The sequence below is a fragment of the Natrix helvetica genome, assembly GCF_964273705.1.
Source record: "Natrix helvetica genome assembly, chromosome: 1".
NCBI lineage: Eukaryota > Metazoa > Chordata > Lepidosauria > Squamata > Natricidae > Natrix > Natrix helvetica.
In genome coordinates this window covers 52,800,419-52,819,422 of record NC_138548.1, presented here as the reverse complement: position 1 = coordinate 52,819,422, position 19,004 = coordinate 52,800,419, and the positions used below count along the sequence as shown (strand labels likewise).

Sequence of the window (19,004 nt, the reverse complement as noted above, 5' to 3'; positions counted from 1 at the left end):
ACAGGCAGATGAAGAGGGATGGTAGCTATGATGCCAGAATTAATATTTAAGAGGAATTTTGTTTTGTTTTTTAAATGGAAATTGGACAAAGGATTTGGCTTTCTACTGCTTTGCAGGTCATCAGTCCTAAAGCTGAAATCTGCAGGTCATCAGTCCTAAAGCACATTAAATTAATGTGATTCAAAGCTAATTTCAGGTTATTGGGTAGAAGGGCAAGCAATGCATCAACAAGAATTGTATCTAGCCAACCACATTAATTTATGAGTAAAATCTCGGTGCCAATGAAGTAGTATGTCTTCCCCTTTTCATTTTCTCTTCTTTATCTTCACAGAACGATACACCACTTGCACTATTTTCAAATGCAATAAATTATTTTTTTTTAAAAAAAAATACACACTAACAGCTAAGATTAACTGCACTGTTGTTGAATTTGTTTTTTAAACAAAGGCAAGTAAACCTGATAGTTTCCATCCATGCATCCAGGCTTAACATAAAATAAGTTTGTTTCTATATTGGATATGATTCTGGGCATTCTCCCATCAACGTTCCCAAAAGATTGTGATACACACAATTTTTTTTTCTTACACAGAGATAACCTTGCAATACATTGCTCAGACATTACCTCAATGCAGAAAGAACGCAAGGCAATGTTCTCATGATTGTTCCTTATGTGATCCAATACAAAGTACCAACCCATGCCACTTCCAAGATCCCAACCACTTTCCCCACATGTAAGGATCCACCAGTTGAAAGCTTCATGTGGGATCAGCAAAGGATGAAGATTTACAGGTAGTTTGAACCTTCTGAAATTCTTGTGTTTTCCCCCCAAAATAATGTGATAATGAGAAATGAGGTTGCCATGAGATGAGTCTTAAAGGCTAAGTTTAAGTTGAAAGAAAATACTTCAAGTGTTAATGTTTTTCACCTGAAGAGCTTGCTTTCAAAAATTAGTTTATGCTGGCAGAAAGCACAAGTTTGTTTGTTTTTTTTGCAATACGTGATATTTACTGGAGCATGTTTTTCACAAAACAGTTATAGGAATTGAATAGGAGAAATCAATTGCACACCTGATTGCAAAACTCTCCTGGATATATCCAGGCTCAGACATAATACGTCTAATAGTGAATTTTCACAACAAAAATTCTGAGAATTGGGTTAGGGCAGACAAAAGAAACTGTCAGTTGATTGAGACAAGTTTTTCAACATAAATTATTTCTTTTATAGACAACAAATGGTAGAAATCCATTAGATGCTAGATTCTCTGAATTGGTTCAAAACACAATAGTCTTCACTACTTCAAAATTGTTAAGAAATTCACTTTGGGGGATATAAACTAAGATTCAGAACAGCCCAAGTAATCTCTATGATGACTGTTGCTAGGAGATATTTCAGCTTAATCATGCAATGCAGAGTTAGGGTATAACCTGTTCTTGCAGAATTCTTTATCTTTGAAGCACTGAAAGAGTTAGAATCAAAGTAAAAGATTTCCAAATTGCAAGCTATACTACATTGCAAAAACAAAAAGCATTAAAGCAGAGTGAATACCAGTTCTTATTTTCAGCAATTAAGAAGGCAATTAACTATCCAATTTATAGAAGATGCTGGAATCTGGAATATCTACCAAATGGTACCTCACTACAACAAGCTAAAATAATTATTTCATGATAACTGGCAAGTTTTAGATTCTGAACATGCTATGATGGAATGTAACAGGATGATTTCTGGAAGGACAAAGTGATTTTTATCTCGGGGTGTGATGTATCATTCATAAACCTTATGGGAATAATGGTTTTGGGTGCTTCTACTATCTCATGGCACAAAAATCTCAGAAATCTTATTCTATGAAAATATATAAAAAAATATCAGCTCCTTTTTCAGAGAGCTATTGAGAGAATTCATTGTTGTTTGCAACCACTTTGTGCATTTAAACTTTTTACTAGGCCTGTTTTGTCCCGAAAGGCAGAAAAATCCTATTCAAACAAAATGCGACTTGTTTTCTTTTTGCATTACTTTAAAAGGACAGTCCTCTTGACTTCTTATCTAATACATTTGGATTTCATCTTTTCCTGAAGTTTTGCTCCAGCCAAAGTCGAACCTCTTGAAGATTGTAGAAAAAAGGGCCTTTCCCCCCCAGGTAAGCAATTTTTTGTCTTTGTATAATGCATACACGCTCAAAGGAAACTCCATAAGCCACATTGGCATTATTATCCATGCAATCAGCCACTATCTGGCACTGTGGTGGCAAAGAAAACTTCTTTAGAAGCTGGTGAGCAGCAGCACATCTGTCTTCTTGGTTCCTATGTTTCTTGACTTCAAATGAAGATGAGATACCAGGAGCAGCCCAGCCATCTGATGGGTGAGCCTCATCAATGTAGACTAACAGAAAGTCAGCCACACTAGAGAACTCTTCCACCAACTTGCCAAAGGCAGACAGCTGGTTTGTGAAGGGAGGTCAGGTAGCTGACCCAAAGTTGATTACAAGTGGACGCTCTGATTTGGCAAAGTCTAAGAGATGGCATTCACTACCATATTTTCCCATGGAGCTTTTCCATCTGCAGTTGCTGCTGCTTTCGGCAGTGCCATTAGGTATATGGATGACATTGGAATTAGGAGCATCTCCACCCAATTTCACCTATTAATTAAAACAAAAATATAATCAATTATGACTTGCTGCCATTTACCTTGCATTGTCCCCCTTATTAAACAAAAACTGTTAGCTTCTCCACCTCTGAGCCCATTCAGAAATAAATTCTAGCATGCACTTCCTGTCTTCCATTAGTTATCTGACAATAATTATACTATACTGTTGCATAGATATTAATATCAATTATAGATTAAGAATCAGACTTTTTTTTTAAAAAAAAAGTAAGTCTAATATTTCCAAGACATCTAATTGGAACATTTCATTTCTTGGCTTTAAAAAAAAATCAACTGTTGATGCTGACCAGGCTGAATAATATCATAAAACTATTTGCAGTATGGACTCCACCAGTCCACTGTCAGGCAGCTCAAGTACAAATCATTTTTCTCAATGAATAAATTGTGATGGTATTGAGTATTTCACAGTATAGTAGGTATTAATGAGTAAATAAAAATAAAGTATAATGTTTTTGATTCATATGCTGAATTGGGTCTTCTTTTTTCTAGTTTTAGGACTTGTGTGGAGGACATGACACATTTTGGGCCACATGAATGTAAAAATATTGAAAATTCACATGTGGTCCTAATAGAATCTGTCTTTAATCATTTTAATGGAATTATAGAAATCAGAGTGTGACCTACTCTTTTCATTTACAACTGCTATCATGAATCCCCTTAGTTTTCTGAAGACTAACTACTTTCATTTTTTAAATTTCCTCCCTAGGGTTGAGTTTCTAACTCCCCAATTATTTTCTTTGCCTTTCTTTGGTCCCATTTTAATTTGTCTTAATCTTCTTAAAGTATATTCAAAACTGGACTGCTTAGGTGAGGTGTGACTAATTCAAAATAAAATAGAAAGATTATCATGATTAATATATTGTACTTCTATTGATGCAGCCTGGAATGTATGCATGCATTTTTTTATTTTATTTTGTAGGTACTTTACACTGCTGACTCACATTTAGATTATGATAATCTACAATCTCAAAGTCATTTGGACATGGACTGCTGCCAGGCCAGGTATCCTTGAGCTTATTGCTGTCCATTGATTTCATTTTCCTAGGTTAAAAAAAAACAACTTCCCCTTTTTGTTCTATTTTTTTTAAATCTACTTTTCTCAGTTCTATCAAGATCAATTTGAACTTCATATCTCTTCAAGTGTTTTAATTATCCTATCCAATTATGTGTCATAGCCAGATTTAATAAGTATTTTCACCACCTTGTCATTCAAGTCATTAATAAAACTGGTAGAAAGTATCTGGTCCAGGACTGCACTCCTTGCCATCTCATTTAAAACCTCCCTCTAATTTGATGAGGATATGACAAACATTTTAAAGTATCCTTTGCAAAGCAGCTGTGGATCCACTTAATAGATGCATCATTCAGCTCATACTTAACTAGCATGCTAATTAGAACATTGATGTATTCTCTCTCTTTCTCTCTGTAGTATATACAGTATATGGCTAAAATGAAGATACTATTATCCATATGAAATTCAGTTCCATATCCTGGCAAAGCTATTGATGATTTAACATATCTTGTTTATTTCATTGATTCCTATTGAGTTTTTAGCTCAAAATACCGTATGTACTGTAGTTTCCTATTTCCCCCCCACAACTTTGTTGTGGCTGAAGAAAACCTATTGAACCTAAGTCATCCTGTGAGCTTCTAGACCAGGGCTGTCAAATTTCTGGCCATGCATCATGTGCTGGCTATCCCCATGCCCGGTTTAGGGGGGGAAAGTTTCAATACACCAAGTGACACCACCAGGACGATGTGAGTTTGACACCCTGGTTCTAGACCATGCTACATGGATATCCAAGACAATATACCATTCCATGCAATCAAAACCAGAATTGTTCTATAGTTATTTCTTTCTTTATTTTTATCCCATCTTTATTATTTTTATTACTAACTTGAGTTAGTAGCAAGCCAGACAGCAAACCAGAGATGGATTGCTACCGGTTCGGACTGGTTCAGCTGAGTAGGTAGTAACTCGGCCTGCTATGCCCCTGAACTAGTTCTACTGGAGGCACCAAAGGCACCGCCATTTTGGTCTTTGTTCCTGCACATGCACGCATGGTGCACATCAACTGCACGCAAAACGCATCCCTGAGCGAACCAGCAGTAGCAGAAGCCAGAACCAACCCCTGCAGCAAACATAACTAATATTCCTTCCTCCTATTTTCTACACAACAACAACATTGTGAGATGAGTTGGCTGAGAGAGACTAACTGGTCCAAAGTCACCCAACCAGCTTTCATGCCTCAGGCAGGAGTAGAACTCACAGTCTTCCTGTTTCTAGCCTGGTGCCTTAATCAGTAGAACAAACTGACTCTCAATTTGTATTAAATATAAAACTAGTTCTGTCAGTTGTGGCTTCCTGTTTGTTTTTCCAAATTATAAAAAGCAAGATTTGTATGATAGTACTCCCCTGTTGAAGGTTTCACTAAGCAATATTTAATGCCATTCTTTAAAAATTGGGAACCTAAAATATGGAAGAAGGAAAAACCCTATATCCAGGATTTTTGCTATAATTGTTTTTTCATTTATCAAACCCTCTTGATGCCGAGACATTGGTTTAATTATGTTCTAACAAAGGAACATTTAACAAGTGCCTTCCAATCAAGGAATCACAACTGACTCAGGAATTAAATAATACCAGTTTCACGTCATCACATATCTGGAAAGAAACCAGGACATCCCCCAGTATGGATTGCATCACTGAGTTTCCCACATCAGCAAAAGAAATTTTGTGGCCACAGGTTATCATATTAATTCTTTTTTTGCTGTTAGAAGTCCTTGTGTTTGTTTGGAAAAATTGTCCTTAATGAGACAGGCTTGCCAAACAAGCATTCACAAGGCCTCCTCTGCTCTTGCAACAGAGTAATTAGGTCGGTGCCTTGTTCTGTGCTAGCATTAGCCACTCCAAAAAGCCAATCCTGACTAGTAGTTAATGCTTAGACACAACTGGCTGCATCTCCTGCTAATTGGTCTTGATGAAGCTGTAACATTCCCAAAGGTCATCTTTATTCTAGCAGGTTGAGAGATGGGATTGACATCCATTTCGAGGGACTGTTTGGTTTCTTTGTTGTTGTCATTCATTACTGAAGAGGGTGGAATTAGCTCTTGGAAAAATACCTACAACGCGCCGCAGTGAAATGTCATCCAAAATAAATAAATAAAAAAAAATTTCTCTGCCAAACTTCTTTTGAAATTACAGACAAAGGCAGCAAGAGAGCAGTTCTGAGAAGGAAACCCTGGAAATTTCACTCACACGCAATATTTCTGGCTCCAGCTTTCTTTTCCTATAACCATGGACTTCTTTTCTAACAAGCTGGTTACATAGTCTACCATGGAGCTCTATGAAAATGGGATTGAATTTCTGTCTCACCAAGTTCTCCTCTGTAGGGGATATAGGACATTGCTCTTCCACCACTGACTCTGTTGAACCGAAAGCAGAAGTTCAAGTTATCCATGCTTTCTTTGACTTCTCTCCTTCAGTCCACTGAAGATTGTCCAGTGAAAAGGATGAATGCATAATTGATTTATTGATTTTATTGCTACAAGGTGAGCTGTGGTCACATAGTTTAAAATTGTACTGGGACACATTTAGCTTATACTGACAACTTCTGGTAATTTGATCATTTTTTTCTTCATACATCTAAATATCATCAGATCTAGTGGCAGTGAATTCCATAAGCCAATGACACATCAATGAAGTCACACTATCATTTATTTGTCTAGGGACTAATTCAATTCATATCAAAACCCAGTGAATCTTACCTATTAGAAACGGATCATTTGCCTGCCTAAATCAGAGTTTTCCAATCTTGGCAACTTGAAGACACATGGACTTTAAACTCCCAGAATTCCCCAGCCAGTTGGTTCGGAAATTCTGGTTGTTTAAAGTCCACATGTCTTCAAGTTCAGTGGTGGGACTTGAATAACTTAACAACTGGTTCTCTGGGTGGGTAGGTGTGGCTGGTTGGTCATGTACTGGGGGGTAATGTCACTCATCATACCTAGCCCCATCAGCCAGTAACTCGCCTCAACGGCAGAGGTAGGATTCAACCAGTTGGGGCTAATCCCACCACTGGCTGGCTCTGCCCCTGCCCATCTTTCAGCCTGTTGTTTTGCCATTTTGAGGCTGTTTTCAGGTGGTTTCCAGGCCATTTGGGGGGCTGTTTTCTGGACCATTTGGGGGCCATTTGTTGGACTACATTTGGCTTGAAAAACTGCCCAAAATGGCCCAGAAAACAGTCCTAAAAATGAGTGGGGGTAGGACCAGGCAGTGGTGGAATTTGCGTTGAATCTTAACTACCGGTTCTCCCGGACCAGTGTGAACCGGCAGCAGCTGACCTCTGTTCAAGTTGGGAACTTCTGGCCTAGATCATTGTCATTACCTTACTAGATAAAAGTTGCTTTGTAAATACAGTTCAATATGCAGTTTTATTTAATACTCTAAGTCTAAGGAATCCCTCTTTAATATTATATTCAGGAGCAAGACCATGATTGGCTTGCTTATGCAGGCAAAGTGAAAAATGAGGTGTCAAAGGCAAGGAGACAAGAGTCTGATTCATAAATCACTGACTGGAATTAGAATTACCAGTGTAGCATTCATGGACAAAATATTCTACCCTTTACACAATTTCCTCCCTCTTTAAGGAGCAACTTTAAGTCTTTTCAAATTCTCCATAGGGGTTAGACTGTCAGACTGTCTCAGTGCCTTGCAGAAAAGAGATGTTGCCAAATAATCAATGGGCCCAGGCACCAGTCATTTAAACCCAGACATAATATATTAGAGTTATATTCAGAATTCCTTTGAGCAGTCAGAAATATTTGAAGATTTACTCTTTTTATTTCGTTCCATTCACAGACATCCTAAATTCTTAGTAGTCTGTCATTTCACAATGATTCATCCAAATCTTCACAGCCACTGCCACGAGAACAGTTCATAGCTGCTATTGTGTTGTTGTTTTTCTCTGACAGGACCCACAATTTTGCTGTGCTCTTCAGTGGCCCTATTCATTACATACAGTTCCTGGAAAGCCACACCTCTAAAGAGCCAGATGCTGGAAATATACTTTTTTCCAAAATGGCATTTCCTTGCTCTTACCAGTGGCTGGAATTACTACATCTCTTTTCCCCTCACCCACAACGGACACTTCCCAGTGGTTCAAATGATTCCTTATGGTAAACACACAGTGGCCCTAAATGCTAAAGTTTCTTATGCTTCATCCAGAAGAGCAAACGGTTTTATGAGGACTTTAGAACTTTCTTGACTCAAATCAGAAAGGAATTTTTTTTATGGCCAGAGGCTGCAGCTAACATTTTTGTAGAGGATGAGGGCTAAAGTGTAAAGAGGTAATGAAGTTTGAAGTTTAGGGACATTTAAATAAAATTAAGCATATCACAGAATCTTTACAGCAGTTTCTGCATTTATTTATTTTTTGCTTCCAAATGATGGGGAACCTTTCTATTGTTTTTGGTACCTGACTGAAAATTGCATGGATGATTTTAAAAGACTAGGAAGCACTGGGGCTTCAGGCTTTTGATTCCTGGCTTAGATATAATGATTATTTATTCATAGATTCAATATTTTTGTCAAAAACAGTATCAAAGAAACTCAAGCAAGTTGTGAATTATTTGAAATGACATAAACTGATCCCCTTCTATATCAAAGTAACATGCAAAACAATCTGAGGTATTGTTTTTCAGAAACAGTTTGTGCATATTTTTGCCTGAATATTCTACTAAGATCAATTCTCTTGCAATATACATTGTTCATGACTCTAAATGTCATCTCTGGAGAAGTTAGCCACTGTTATCAATTAAGCATCCAAATATGGCTATTTTGGACTTAGAACTACTGGAGAAGATTTTTTTAAAAATAGAGTTTCTTTCACAAATTTCCCACATGAAATGCAAGGAAAGACACTTCCTTGAATTCCAGGCTAAAATAAGCAAAGATGATGAAATCAAATGGTTATAGGCTAAAAGGCTATGTTCTACTGCCCTAAAAACCTGCTAAAACATTTCTGACCAGTATGTCAAACAGACGTGTTAAAAAGAACCCCATTCACTCTTCTTTACAATATTTCTTCTATCTTTATACATACTGCTTCTACAAGGATTCTATAATATTTCATATTAGTGATATTTAGTGAGATGTCATTTAGGAAAGTATTGCAGAGACATTTTCTCCAAGAAGCAAATCATGAATAGACATTAACCAAGAACTATTTCTCAGACTTGTACATTCTGACAACTTTCCAAAAGTACAAACTTACACAGAATCTCATGTGAATACATGCTTATGGTCATATATCAATTTAAGGCACTGAAATGCTTTACATTTCATTTACAAACATAGAAAGTGTTGCCCAGGGGGGAAGTTCAAGGTTAACATTGACAGCTGAAATGATCCTTCCCCCACTGTTGGAATAATTTACTGATTTTCTTTACAGTTCCTTAAATACTTCTAAGTTCCAGAGACCAAGTCTTTTCTGAAAGCAGCAGTTATGCATTGTTCAACTGACAGAGGTAAGGGGACTGCTAAATTATATAGTAAAAACATGTTGGCTTGCCCCCCTGCCCACTTCCAACAAAATTCTTTACATATAGCAGCACTTGGTACAAGAGTTGCCCTTTGACAATTTGATAGGGATGTTCCAAACCAGGGCAATTGTCTTGGCTGATGGATTTTTCTTCTGTTCCGGCTCATAGAGAGTAAGCACCTTGAATAGCTATGCCAATTGGCACCAAAGAAAATAATAGAGTTTAGAGTAGAGTAGAACTCCTGTTTCTAGGAGTTAATGTTTTCTCCTGATGTGGAGAACACACATGCCTGATGTGTACAAATATATTATTGTCTTTTGGACCTTCAGACATTTTTTTCGTAAGAACGTCCTGATCTGAAATACAGGTTAGTATTAGTAGTATCTGAAATACTATTTAAATCCTGGAAGCCTTACAAACCATGAGAGAAAAAAGTACACTCATTTAAGTAAATTTTGCTGCAACCTTTCACTGACTTAATGCCCTTTAGGTTAAATTTCAGTAAAAGGCTTCTTTGTACCTTGAGAACAGAATGCAAAATGATTCAATTCCTGATCTATAAAGATGACACTTTGGTCAACTTGATCTTGTGTTAACAAGCCCTCAAGTAGCATTTCTGACTCTGATCTCAAAGATTGTTTGAGGTATCTGCAATCATTGCAGGGCTTTCAGTAAACCATGAAAAGCTGTAAGAAGAGTCATAGTAACCTCTAATCATATATAAACAAAGACATACACTGTATATATTGCACTTTCTCTTCACCCAACTGTATCAGGTTTCTTGACCTCTGGCTCTGGTTCTTAAAATAAAACTATAATTTAAGGCACCATTTTTTACTTCAGAAATCTTCAGAAACCTTTGCACTGACCCACAAATGTCCTCAACGTTGCCATGTGAGAGCTAGTCTGGTATAGTCATTAGTGTGTTGAAGTTTTAACAGAGAGCTACATTCTACTCCACCATCAGCCATGGAAGTTCACCTTTGGGTCAGTCATATTTTCCCAGCTCAATCTACCTATTGTTGGGGGGGAAATAGCTTTATGTACAATGCCAGAACAAAATATAAATTTAACAAATAACATAATTTCTAATTAAGTTAATCAGAGCTCCCTCTGACCAATATGGAACCATTAAAAAGTGGCATCTTCAATTAATCCAGCACAACAAATTAATAAATAGAGTGGAGCTTTTTCTCTTTTAAAAGCCTTGATATGTGATATGGTGCAATGACACCTTAAGCCCAAAGGGAGTAGAGAATTTGAATCTCTGGATGATAGGAGAGTGCTAATGCCCATCCCCATGTTCCTGGGTTTCCTCTACAATGATTTACAATGATTCCTTGTTTACTTTAGCCCTCCACAGTATCACTGAACCAGAAATAAAGCAACTGTACTGCCAGATATTGCCATGGGACCATACTATTGATTAAAATCTATTAAAATGTGTTGCGTAGTTGTAGTATATAGCACATGCTTTGCAAGCAGAAAATCATGTGTTCGATTTCTGTTACTGTACTTCTACTTTCAACTACAAAGTCAGCTTTGGAGGTCATGCTGACCTTTACAGAATAGTAATATAGCCAGAGTCCTATTTTTCTACTTTTATGACTCAAACACTAGTTGCTCAGGGATGAGAAAGGCATAGAGCTTTGGCTTCTCTTCTCTTTGGTGAATTTTCCAGAGATCCTTGACCAAATAGGGTGCTGGAATAGATAGGCCTTTGGTCTGGTCCATAAAAAAGATCGTATTTTATATTCATATTTATATGAAATTACAGTTTAAGCCTGAATGACCCTTTCTTTGCAAAGGAGAAAAAAAAATATGTTCAGGAAAATTCATACAGACCTGAAGATCAAACAAAGGAGATTTCAGTGTCCTGTATATTGCATGAAACTTTGGATTCCTTCCATTTTCTAATAAGAATCACATCCTTCCCATTACCTATCCATAATAATAAACTCATCCTATACTTTTATTTTCTAACCTCCCACTTAGCAGAGATATCTGCTTTGCAAGTAAAAGCTTCCTTATTAAAAAAATTATAAAACTGGACATTTATAAGTGCCAAACTATTTATGCAATTTATGCGGAATGATAGCGTCCCTGAAAATGAAATTTTTCTGAATATTATTCCTATCTTTATTCATGGAATTTATAAAGTGAGATTCCAGGCAAGGTTGAAGCACCATCTTATGAAAAGGATGGCATTACCTCATCTACAGCTCCCACAAAAGTCCAGCAATGACTTGAATATTGTTTGTAGAGTTTCTATACAAATATTCTACATACAGGTCAAACATGGTGGCACTAAGCCTGTATTGGATGACCTATAGAAATGACAACAAGTCATTTGCACATATACATTAGTTGGGGGTGGGGGTGGGAAGCATTATGTTTCCATAATATATGATAAAATACAACTGCCTTTTCCATTCTAATAGTTAAGTACCTTTTGGAGCAAGTATATGAAGTGCTCTCAGAAAAAAGCCCTTTCTTTGACCTCTTCTTCTAAAGTGTGAAGTGATCCAGTGTTATAAACCCTATAAACTCTATTAACCCTCATTATTATAATTAGCTTTGTTATAAAGAACTGTTCTATGCAACATAGGGTGTGCTTGCCTCCTGGGGCTGCTTTTCAAATGACAAGGAGGGAACAGTTCAAAACAGAACCCCATTGAACCTGGCAGGTGTTCAAGACTGAAAAGCAAAGTTCAACAAAGTTCGATGTAGAAAGTACTTGCTAAAGCTGGATACCCAAAGGAAAAAAAAATGAGCAAATAAAAGGGAATCGTCAGTAACTCTATCTAAAGAAACATAATCTGTAACTAGCAGTTTTAACAACAAATTGCTCCATATTATATTGGCCAGTAAGCAAATTTATTGTACTTTGAATGTTAATTTCAGCATGGCTTCTAACAGAGTTTGCCCACTATGCCAGCTTTCTAACAACACAACTAAGTTCCTTCTTTCTGCTCCTGGCAGAGATAGCTTGCTGAAGAGAAGGGAAGAGGCAAGTGCTCAACTCAGAACAGGTGCAATGTTAATTACCCATCTTCAATATAGTCTGAACCTCCACTCAATTGCTTTTAGTTATTTGGCTGTGTTATTCTAAATCATATTCATACACATTCTAGGATGCTCCAGTGCAAAATGAGATGTATAAAGTATTGATTTATTTTAAAGCTTTAATCTTTCTTTCTTGGCACCCTGCTCTCACAAGGGAGTTAACAAGATGATATAATCAAATGAATAAAATATAGCAATAGATAAGCATTTTTATACTAAGTCTAAAATGTGGAACAGAACAAGTATTTAAAGAGTACAGTGATAGGAAAATCTTTATTTGGTGATAGGGCCACCAAAGAAAAGGCCTTATCTTGGATGTCTACTACCAAGGGATGTTGTGATGGATCAGAGTATAATAATTGATGCTGATTTTAATGCTGCTAGGGATTGAAATAAATACAGATCATTTTTCCATTTACATGGTCTGAAATATTTTTTTAAAGAAAACCAGCATTTTGCATCAGGTCTGGAGGCAAACAAGTCTCCGATATAACCCCTGTTGAATAGATATAATAAAATCTGAGTAACTAGCACCCACAAACATTCTTCTTGCCAATTGTAGCTTGTAAACTAACTTTAAGAACAGTTCATTATGTATCATATTACAGCAACCTTATGTAGACATTACAAATACATACTGTATGTCACTATAGTTAAATCAGCTTTCTCTAGATAGGATAGTCAAGTTTCTTTAACCTAATATAATTTTTTTATCATCATTTCAATATCAGATCCAAGAGTATTTCAAGACTGGGTACCTGGTCCTTTAATAAGGAAGATGTTTCCATTTGATGCATGAAATATCTAATTTATAGTATTTTGACATAGATTGCTGCATATATTTTTTAGACTGGAGCAGGACAAGCAACCGACATCTACAATATGGCTGCAAGAAACTATCAAATGCAAAGATTCTGCAGAGCCAGAGGAAATACCATTGGCTTCTTCCACTGACCAGCTAATTGGCACGATCTATTGACAATCTGAAAACAAATTCTTAGTTTTCTGTTGCCATTAGTGGTGGAGACAAAGCATTTTTTTTCTTACAGGCAACGGAATAGCCTGACTATGGTGACTATGGAATAGGTTAGCTGGGTTTTGCTCAAAAACATTAGTGATGCAGTTGAGTAAAAAATGGAATCACTTTATGAAAATGAGACTCAAGCATAGTACATCATCCTTTTTCTCCTTATTGTTGCATAGGGAAAATACAGACATCCCTTTGTAATATGTATGTTCTTTTCATACAAACATCACTGGGAGTTATTAAATTAAATTATTTGCTCATCTTGTCTAGTATAGACCTTTGTTTTGTTCTCCCATAAGCATCTTGCAGAATAGTATAACCTTCAAAGAAATATCACCTCCAGTATTTCTATGAATGATAGTCTTTGTGTCTGGTGCAGAAATGGTTATCCTTTGTAGGGGTAAAAATGAAATAGAAGAAATTGAGGTTGATTTAGAATATGCAGTGTCAAAGAAAATACTTTTCATATGTTCATCTATGTATGAAAGTTGGGTATTAATCAAAATATTCAATGAATAATTGTTTTTGCTTGAAATATTCAGATGCAAAAAAATGCTTCAAAGAATGCATTGATGAACAGGTGTTTATTAATATATTACAGAGTAGGAGTAGGAAGAACTGAAGAACTGGACAGAAGAGTTTTAATAACATAATAGGGAAAATGCTATTATTTGCCTAAGGGAAATATTTGCTTGTTTGCCCGTCTACTGGAACTGTTAGTAGTTAAGAAACCTAGGCTGCATTTCTTGTAAACTACATTGGAGGAAGGGATTCATGATTACAAAATATATTTTACAGGTTATTGTATTAAAGCCAGTATGATATATGGCATAATTCTCCTCAGCAGAATGATGAGCACCTGATACCCAAAGGAGTGGGTCATTCAAGTGCACAGATCAAAACAGTCAGGATTTATACTACTTCACTATACTACCAGTGTTGTGGTATGTAGTTCTTCAAACAAGACAAATACTGTATGGGGTTTTTTTTAACTACTCGAGGCAAAATTTTAATATAGGTCAAGATATTTAAACGTCCCCAAATAAATTCATGTTTGCAATTTTAAATAGTCATAAAATATGATTCTCTGATTATTTTTTAGCACCAATACTTTCTGTCTTTTGGGGAAAAAATGTCAGCTCAGTGAATTCACCAAATATTAATGACTCAAGCCTTTTTTCCCCCTTGGGAAGAAAGTTAAACAAAGCAACTGACTGAAATCTGGGCACAACATTCACTACAGTATATAATAGTATATAGGCCTGCCCCTACACTATTGCCGTGTAGAATGTCTACACTTCTGTACAAATTCTGCAGTGAAAGAATTTCGATATGCATATTCCCAAACTTCAAGATACCAATAACATTCTGGCAAAATATTTCCTACCACAGGACTATACAGAAGCGGAAAAATATTTCTAGAGAAATGTAAAAAATGTTTTGTTTATCTAGAAACATTTATTGAACATTGTGAGAGTTATTTTATTAAAGAACAATTCTACCTATTAAGGGGAAACATATGCAGAGAGTTATCCCTGGGTACCTAAGACTCCAATTTACTCTTGATGATACTATCATGGGAGCTCTCCATGGTGCAAGAGATCCCTCAGAAGTATATATACCACAGAAAAGGCTAAAATGGAAAAAAAATATGTTGAAAAACTTTTTTGGCAAATATAGAAAGCACCTTTGATACCAACCAAAAGCAAGTGTCTTCTATCTAAGGCAGGGGTGTCCCAACTTGGGAACTTTAAGACTTGTGGACTTCAACTCCCAGAATTCCCCAGCCACCCATGCTGGCTGGGGAATTCTGGGAGTTGAAGTCCACAAGTCTTAAAGTTCCCAAGTTTGGACACCCCTGATCTAAGGTAATGAAAAGGTTGGATTTATCTATCTCAAGTAACAACCAAGGCTTCGTTGAGTTTTGTATTCAAATTCTGTATCACATGCTCACCCTAGCTGAAAGATGGCTATTATTCTTTCAGAAGTCATTTTTTCTTTTTCAGAAAATCATTTTTTTAGGAATTTAGGTTTTCTGCTTTGTCAGCAACTGGGGAAATACCAAGCCATAAAATGATGTCAATAGGACAGGTTCCCCCCAATGATGATTTGGAGGGGGGGATCAGCCAATCAGTTAATTAACCACAAGTATTGAAAATCTTTGTACTCTTCTGAAAATTTTTATGCTGCTCTTGCAAAATGCAAGAACAACCTGCAGTTTCTTGCAAGGGATGTATGCATTAGTTCAAAAACTTACAATTACCTTACCCACTTCACTGTTTCCATCTGCAAAATGGAAATTGGGCCAGAAAAACTGTGTATGGCTACTTTTGCAGATGGAAATAGGTGAGGTGAAGAAGTATAGGTGAGATGAAGATGATTTCCTATTAATTCTGCCTACCATTTTAAATAGTGACAATACATATATTCTCAGGATTGCTTAAATTTAGTAGCTGGCAGTATGAGAAATTTGTCTGTTAAATCTGAAGTTCTACATATCTTTAGACTCATCTAACTTTACCATTATATTCACAAAGGAAAGACAGGAGAATTTGTTACTCACTCTCTCTGTGTGTGTGTGTGTGTGTGTGTGTGTGTGTTTATATGCACCAGAAAAGAAGTGTTTGGAGGGCACAAAGAAAATCACCAATAAGGGCAATAGTGCAATCTCTGCTTAGATTTTAATATAGTGCTATTAATTACTCAGGAAGTGAACTCAACAGAAAAGGTTTTAAAACAGAATAGCTAGACCCAAGCAAGTAAATTAGAATATGAATGTATATCTCTTAATAAAACAACACTGAAACAAATGAGATGGTACCAACATTAGATGGCAACTTAATACATTCTGCACTAAATGCCTAGGATAGTAATATTTACAATTCTTGTCTTCATTTAGTAAACGTTACATCAACTTCACACACATGCTGTCTTAATACCTCTTCAGAGGTTTGGTCTTCAGCCCATGCTTGTCCACACACACCTACCTGCTTGTAGGCATCTAGAAGAAAGCTATTCCAGACGCAGCGCAAGCCCTCTGATGTGAGCATCCTTCGCAATTCACCACGTGCAGCCTTGGAGCAACTCAGAAGAAGCACCATGTGCTTCAATAGGACCACCGAGTCATAGAGGGCGAGGAAAAGGCAGTTGGAGAAAAAAACCGGCAGGATCTGAAGTGTGATCAACAGGTCAATGCTCAACAAACCCATCTTGCTTGCTCCTCTTCTTCAAAGGGTTCCTCGGAGTTCCCTTTTCATACCCTAAGTGCCCTCATGAAAAATAATAATAATAAAAATAATGAAACATAAGGGGCTTTTTAAAAATTCATAGTGCTCCGTTAGCTCCCTTTCAAAGTTGGCTCAGTTCTCACTTCAGTGGAGCTGCTTAAAAGAAAAAGGGAAGCACCACGCCAACATGAACGTTTTTCCACCCTGAGCTGCTTTTAATTTTTAAAAAAACTCTAACTCAAACTACTGTTGTTTTTACTTATCCAGAAGCCCTTTGCAGTCCTCTAAACAGAGAGAGAGAGAGAGAAAGGGAGTGGGGGGAGAGACAGCTGGGCTGCCAATTGCCTGTAATTCTAAAATTGAAATGAAACAGGCTAACTTTCCTCTAATTTTCTCCTATTTCAGTAATTTTCCTCATTCTTTTATTACCGGAGCTACCAGGTGAAATACTTTTTTTCCCTGTCAAGGGAGGGCTCTAGAGGAAAGTCTTTGCACACAAACTTTCTGCTCTTCCCCTCCCTAGCTGGGCTGGCTCTGCTCAGCCTCTCTCCCTGCCACTCTTCCGTCTCTCTCTGCCTCTCGCTATCTGCCTGTGGTACAAAGTGCTTTTCCTCTGGAGTCCTCGCTTGGTTCCCTCAAGCCTTTTATACATTCCCTGGCTAATTGCTGCAATAGAGAAATGAAACCCTAATCTTAGTAAAGATCTTGACGTCAATGTAAAAGAGGGCTTTACTTTGGCCAGGACTACAGTGAATAGAAAAGTAAAATTCTCAAAACTTTCTTTCTTTCTTTCTCTCTCTCTCTCTCCCTCCCTCCCTCCCTCCCTCTCTTTTAGAACAAGAAGGGAGGGGGAGGGAAGAATGTTGCTTTGTTGTTCAAAAAAAAATCCACAAACTAGATACCTCAGATGCACATTTCTCGGTCTTTTACACATGCTTTCAAACTTTGGGAAAGCATGTTCAAATGACAGAGAGTGACACAGAAAAAGGGTATACTATTATCTAGCATTTCTCTCTAGCTCTTTCTCTTTTATGGCTTTCCCCCATTATTATTTTGCCCTTTGTATTTTCCAGGAAGGTGTAAGGACTGATACATTCTAGAAAAGGGCACATTTTGGTGCATTTCCCTCCCACAACTATCAACTACATCAGTGTGAGCTGTTTTAAATATCTTTTGTTGTCTTCTTGGTATTTAAAGAAACACAAAAAATACCCAGTCTGACTTCATCTGTTAAAGTAAGAGAATAAAAGAACAGGAAAGAGAAGAGCAAATTTAAACTGAGCATTGACTAATACTTTATTTCAAAGGCAGCATTGTCATTCCTTCTAGATTAAATGCTTCAAAACTGCTATTTTACAATTTTTTTAATTTATCTTCACCATGGCTATTTCCTTCTTTACTTAAAAAACAAACAAACTTACAGAGCTAGTGTCTCTGGAAAAGTGACCTGCGGAACTCAGATTATTTTGGATTTCTCTTGCATCAGGATAAAATCTGTTAGCGGAATCCTCCTCAGTGTAGCTGTGGAAACAGTTGGCTCCACCAACATACTTCCCAAAGGTTTTGTTATAGTGAATTGCCTTCTTCTCTGAAGGAATAGAATGGCTTTTTTTTTTTTTTTACTAAGCCCATATATAAAGAGTGGAATGAATTCTCTTTTTCTCCCATGCATCCCTGGGTGGTACACCTGAAAAGGGCATAGGCTAATATTATTTTCCCCTTCATCATTCATCTCTTAGATCTATATATTATTATACTTTCTTATGACTCTTCTTCTGTATATTCTAAACAAGTAGTTTTATGCCACATGTAGCCCTGTAGCATTCTCAGAAAATTAACTTTAAAACAAGATTGCTGTTGATACCTAGAGACTGAAAGGCAATTAGATCTGTACATTCACTATGAAACTATGACATGGACAATACAACCATTCTCCTGCACCATCCCATCCAAATGTTCATAAAACAGAACAGTATCTCAATATCTATAAGAATCAAATGCCAAATTCACCAAAATGCGAAACATAAAATACAAAATGCATTCCCTGCCCCAAATATCACTGCATATTCCCAGGAGTATTTGTGAGATGCTTCCTCTTGAAAATTACATTCGAATAAACATAATTTAATTATAATTGAATAAAGATCATTTCAATCTGATACCGAAAGGCAATCTAGAACAAAACAACAACATCAAAGAGACTTGGCATACTTTATCAGATTAAACTGGGCCTCTCCATATGCCTCTCAAACCACAAACATTCTGACCAATTGAACGTATGAGGGAAATGTTTATTGGAGAGAAGGAGTAACAAGTATGCTTAATTTCCAGTACTGTTAAGATACTCAGTCAGAAGAACATTGGACAAATGACTCTAGAGTGCACAAATGATATCTCTTTGCCTCAAAACTAGGATGGGCTTCAAAGTTTTTAGCAAGGGGTTCTCTGCCCGGTTGCAGGGTGGGCGTGGCCATGGTGGGCGT

The 19,004-nt window shown here is 36.8% G+C and overlaps 1 protein-coding gene across 2 annotated transcripts; it reads right to left on the bottom strand.

The window, feature by feature from the left end:
- Positions 1-1,195: 1,195 nt before the first annotated feature.
- On the bottom strand, positions 1,196-17,127 carry DIO2 (iodothyronine deiodinase 2; the record flags this gene model as incomplete). Of its 2 annotated transcripts, none has more annotated exons than XM_081939132.1 (2): positions 16,282-17,127; positions 1,196-2,632 (listed from the first exon to the last, which is right to left on the bottom strand). In XM_081939132.1, exons 1-2 carry the CDS (start codon positions 16,501-16,503, stop codon positions 2,012-2,014), a joined length of 843 nt encoding a protein of 280 aa, XP_081795258.1. In that variant the 5' UTR covers positions 16,504-17,127. The 2 variants fall into 2 exon arrangements, with proteins under 2 accessions (XP_081795258.1, XP_081795259.1); XM_081939133.1 differs by having other exon boundaries at positions 2,057-2,632.
- Between the last annotated feature and the right edge of the window lie 1,877 nt (positions 17,128-19,004).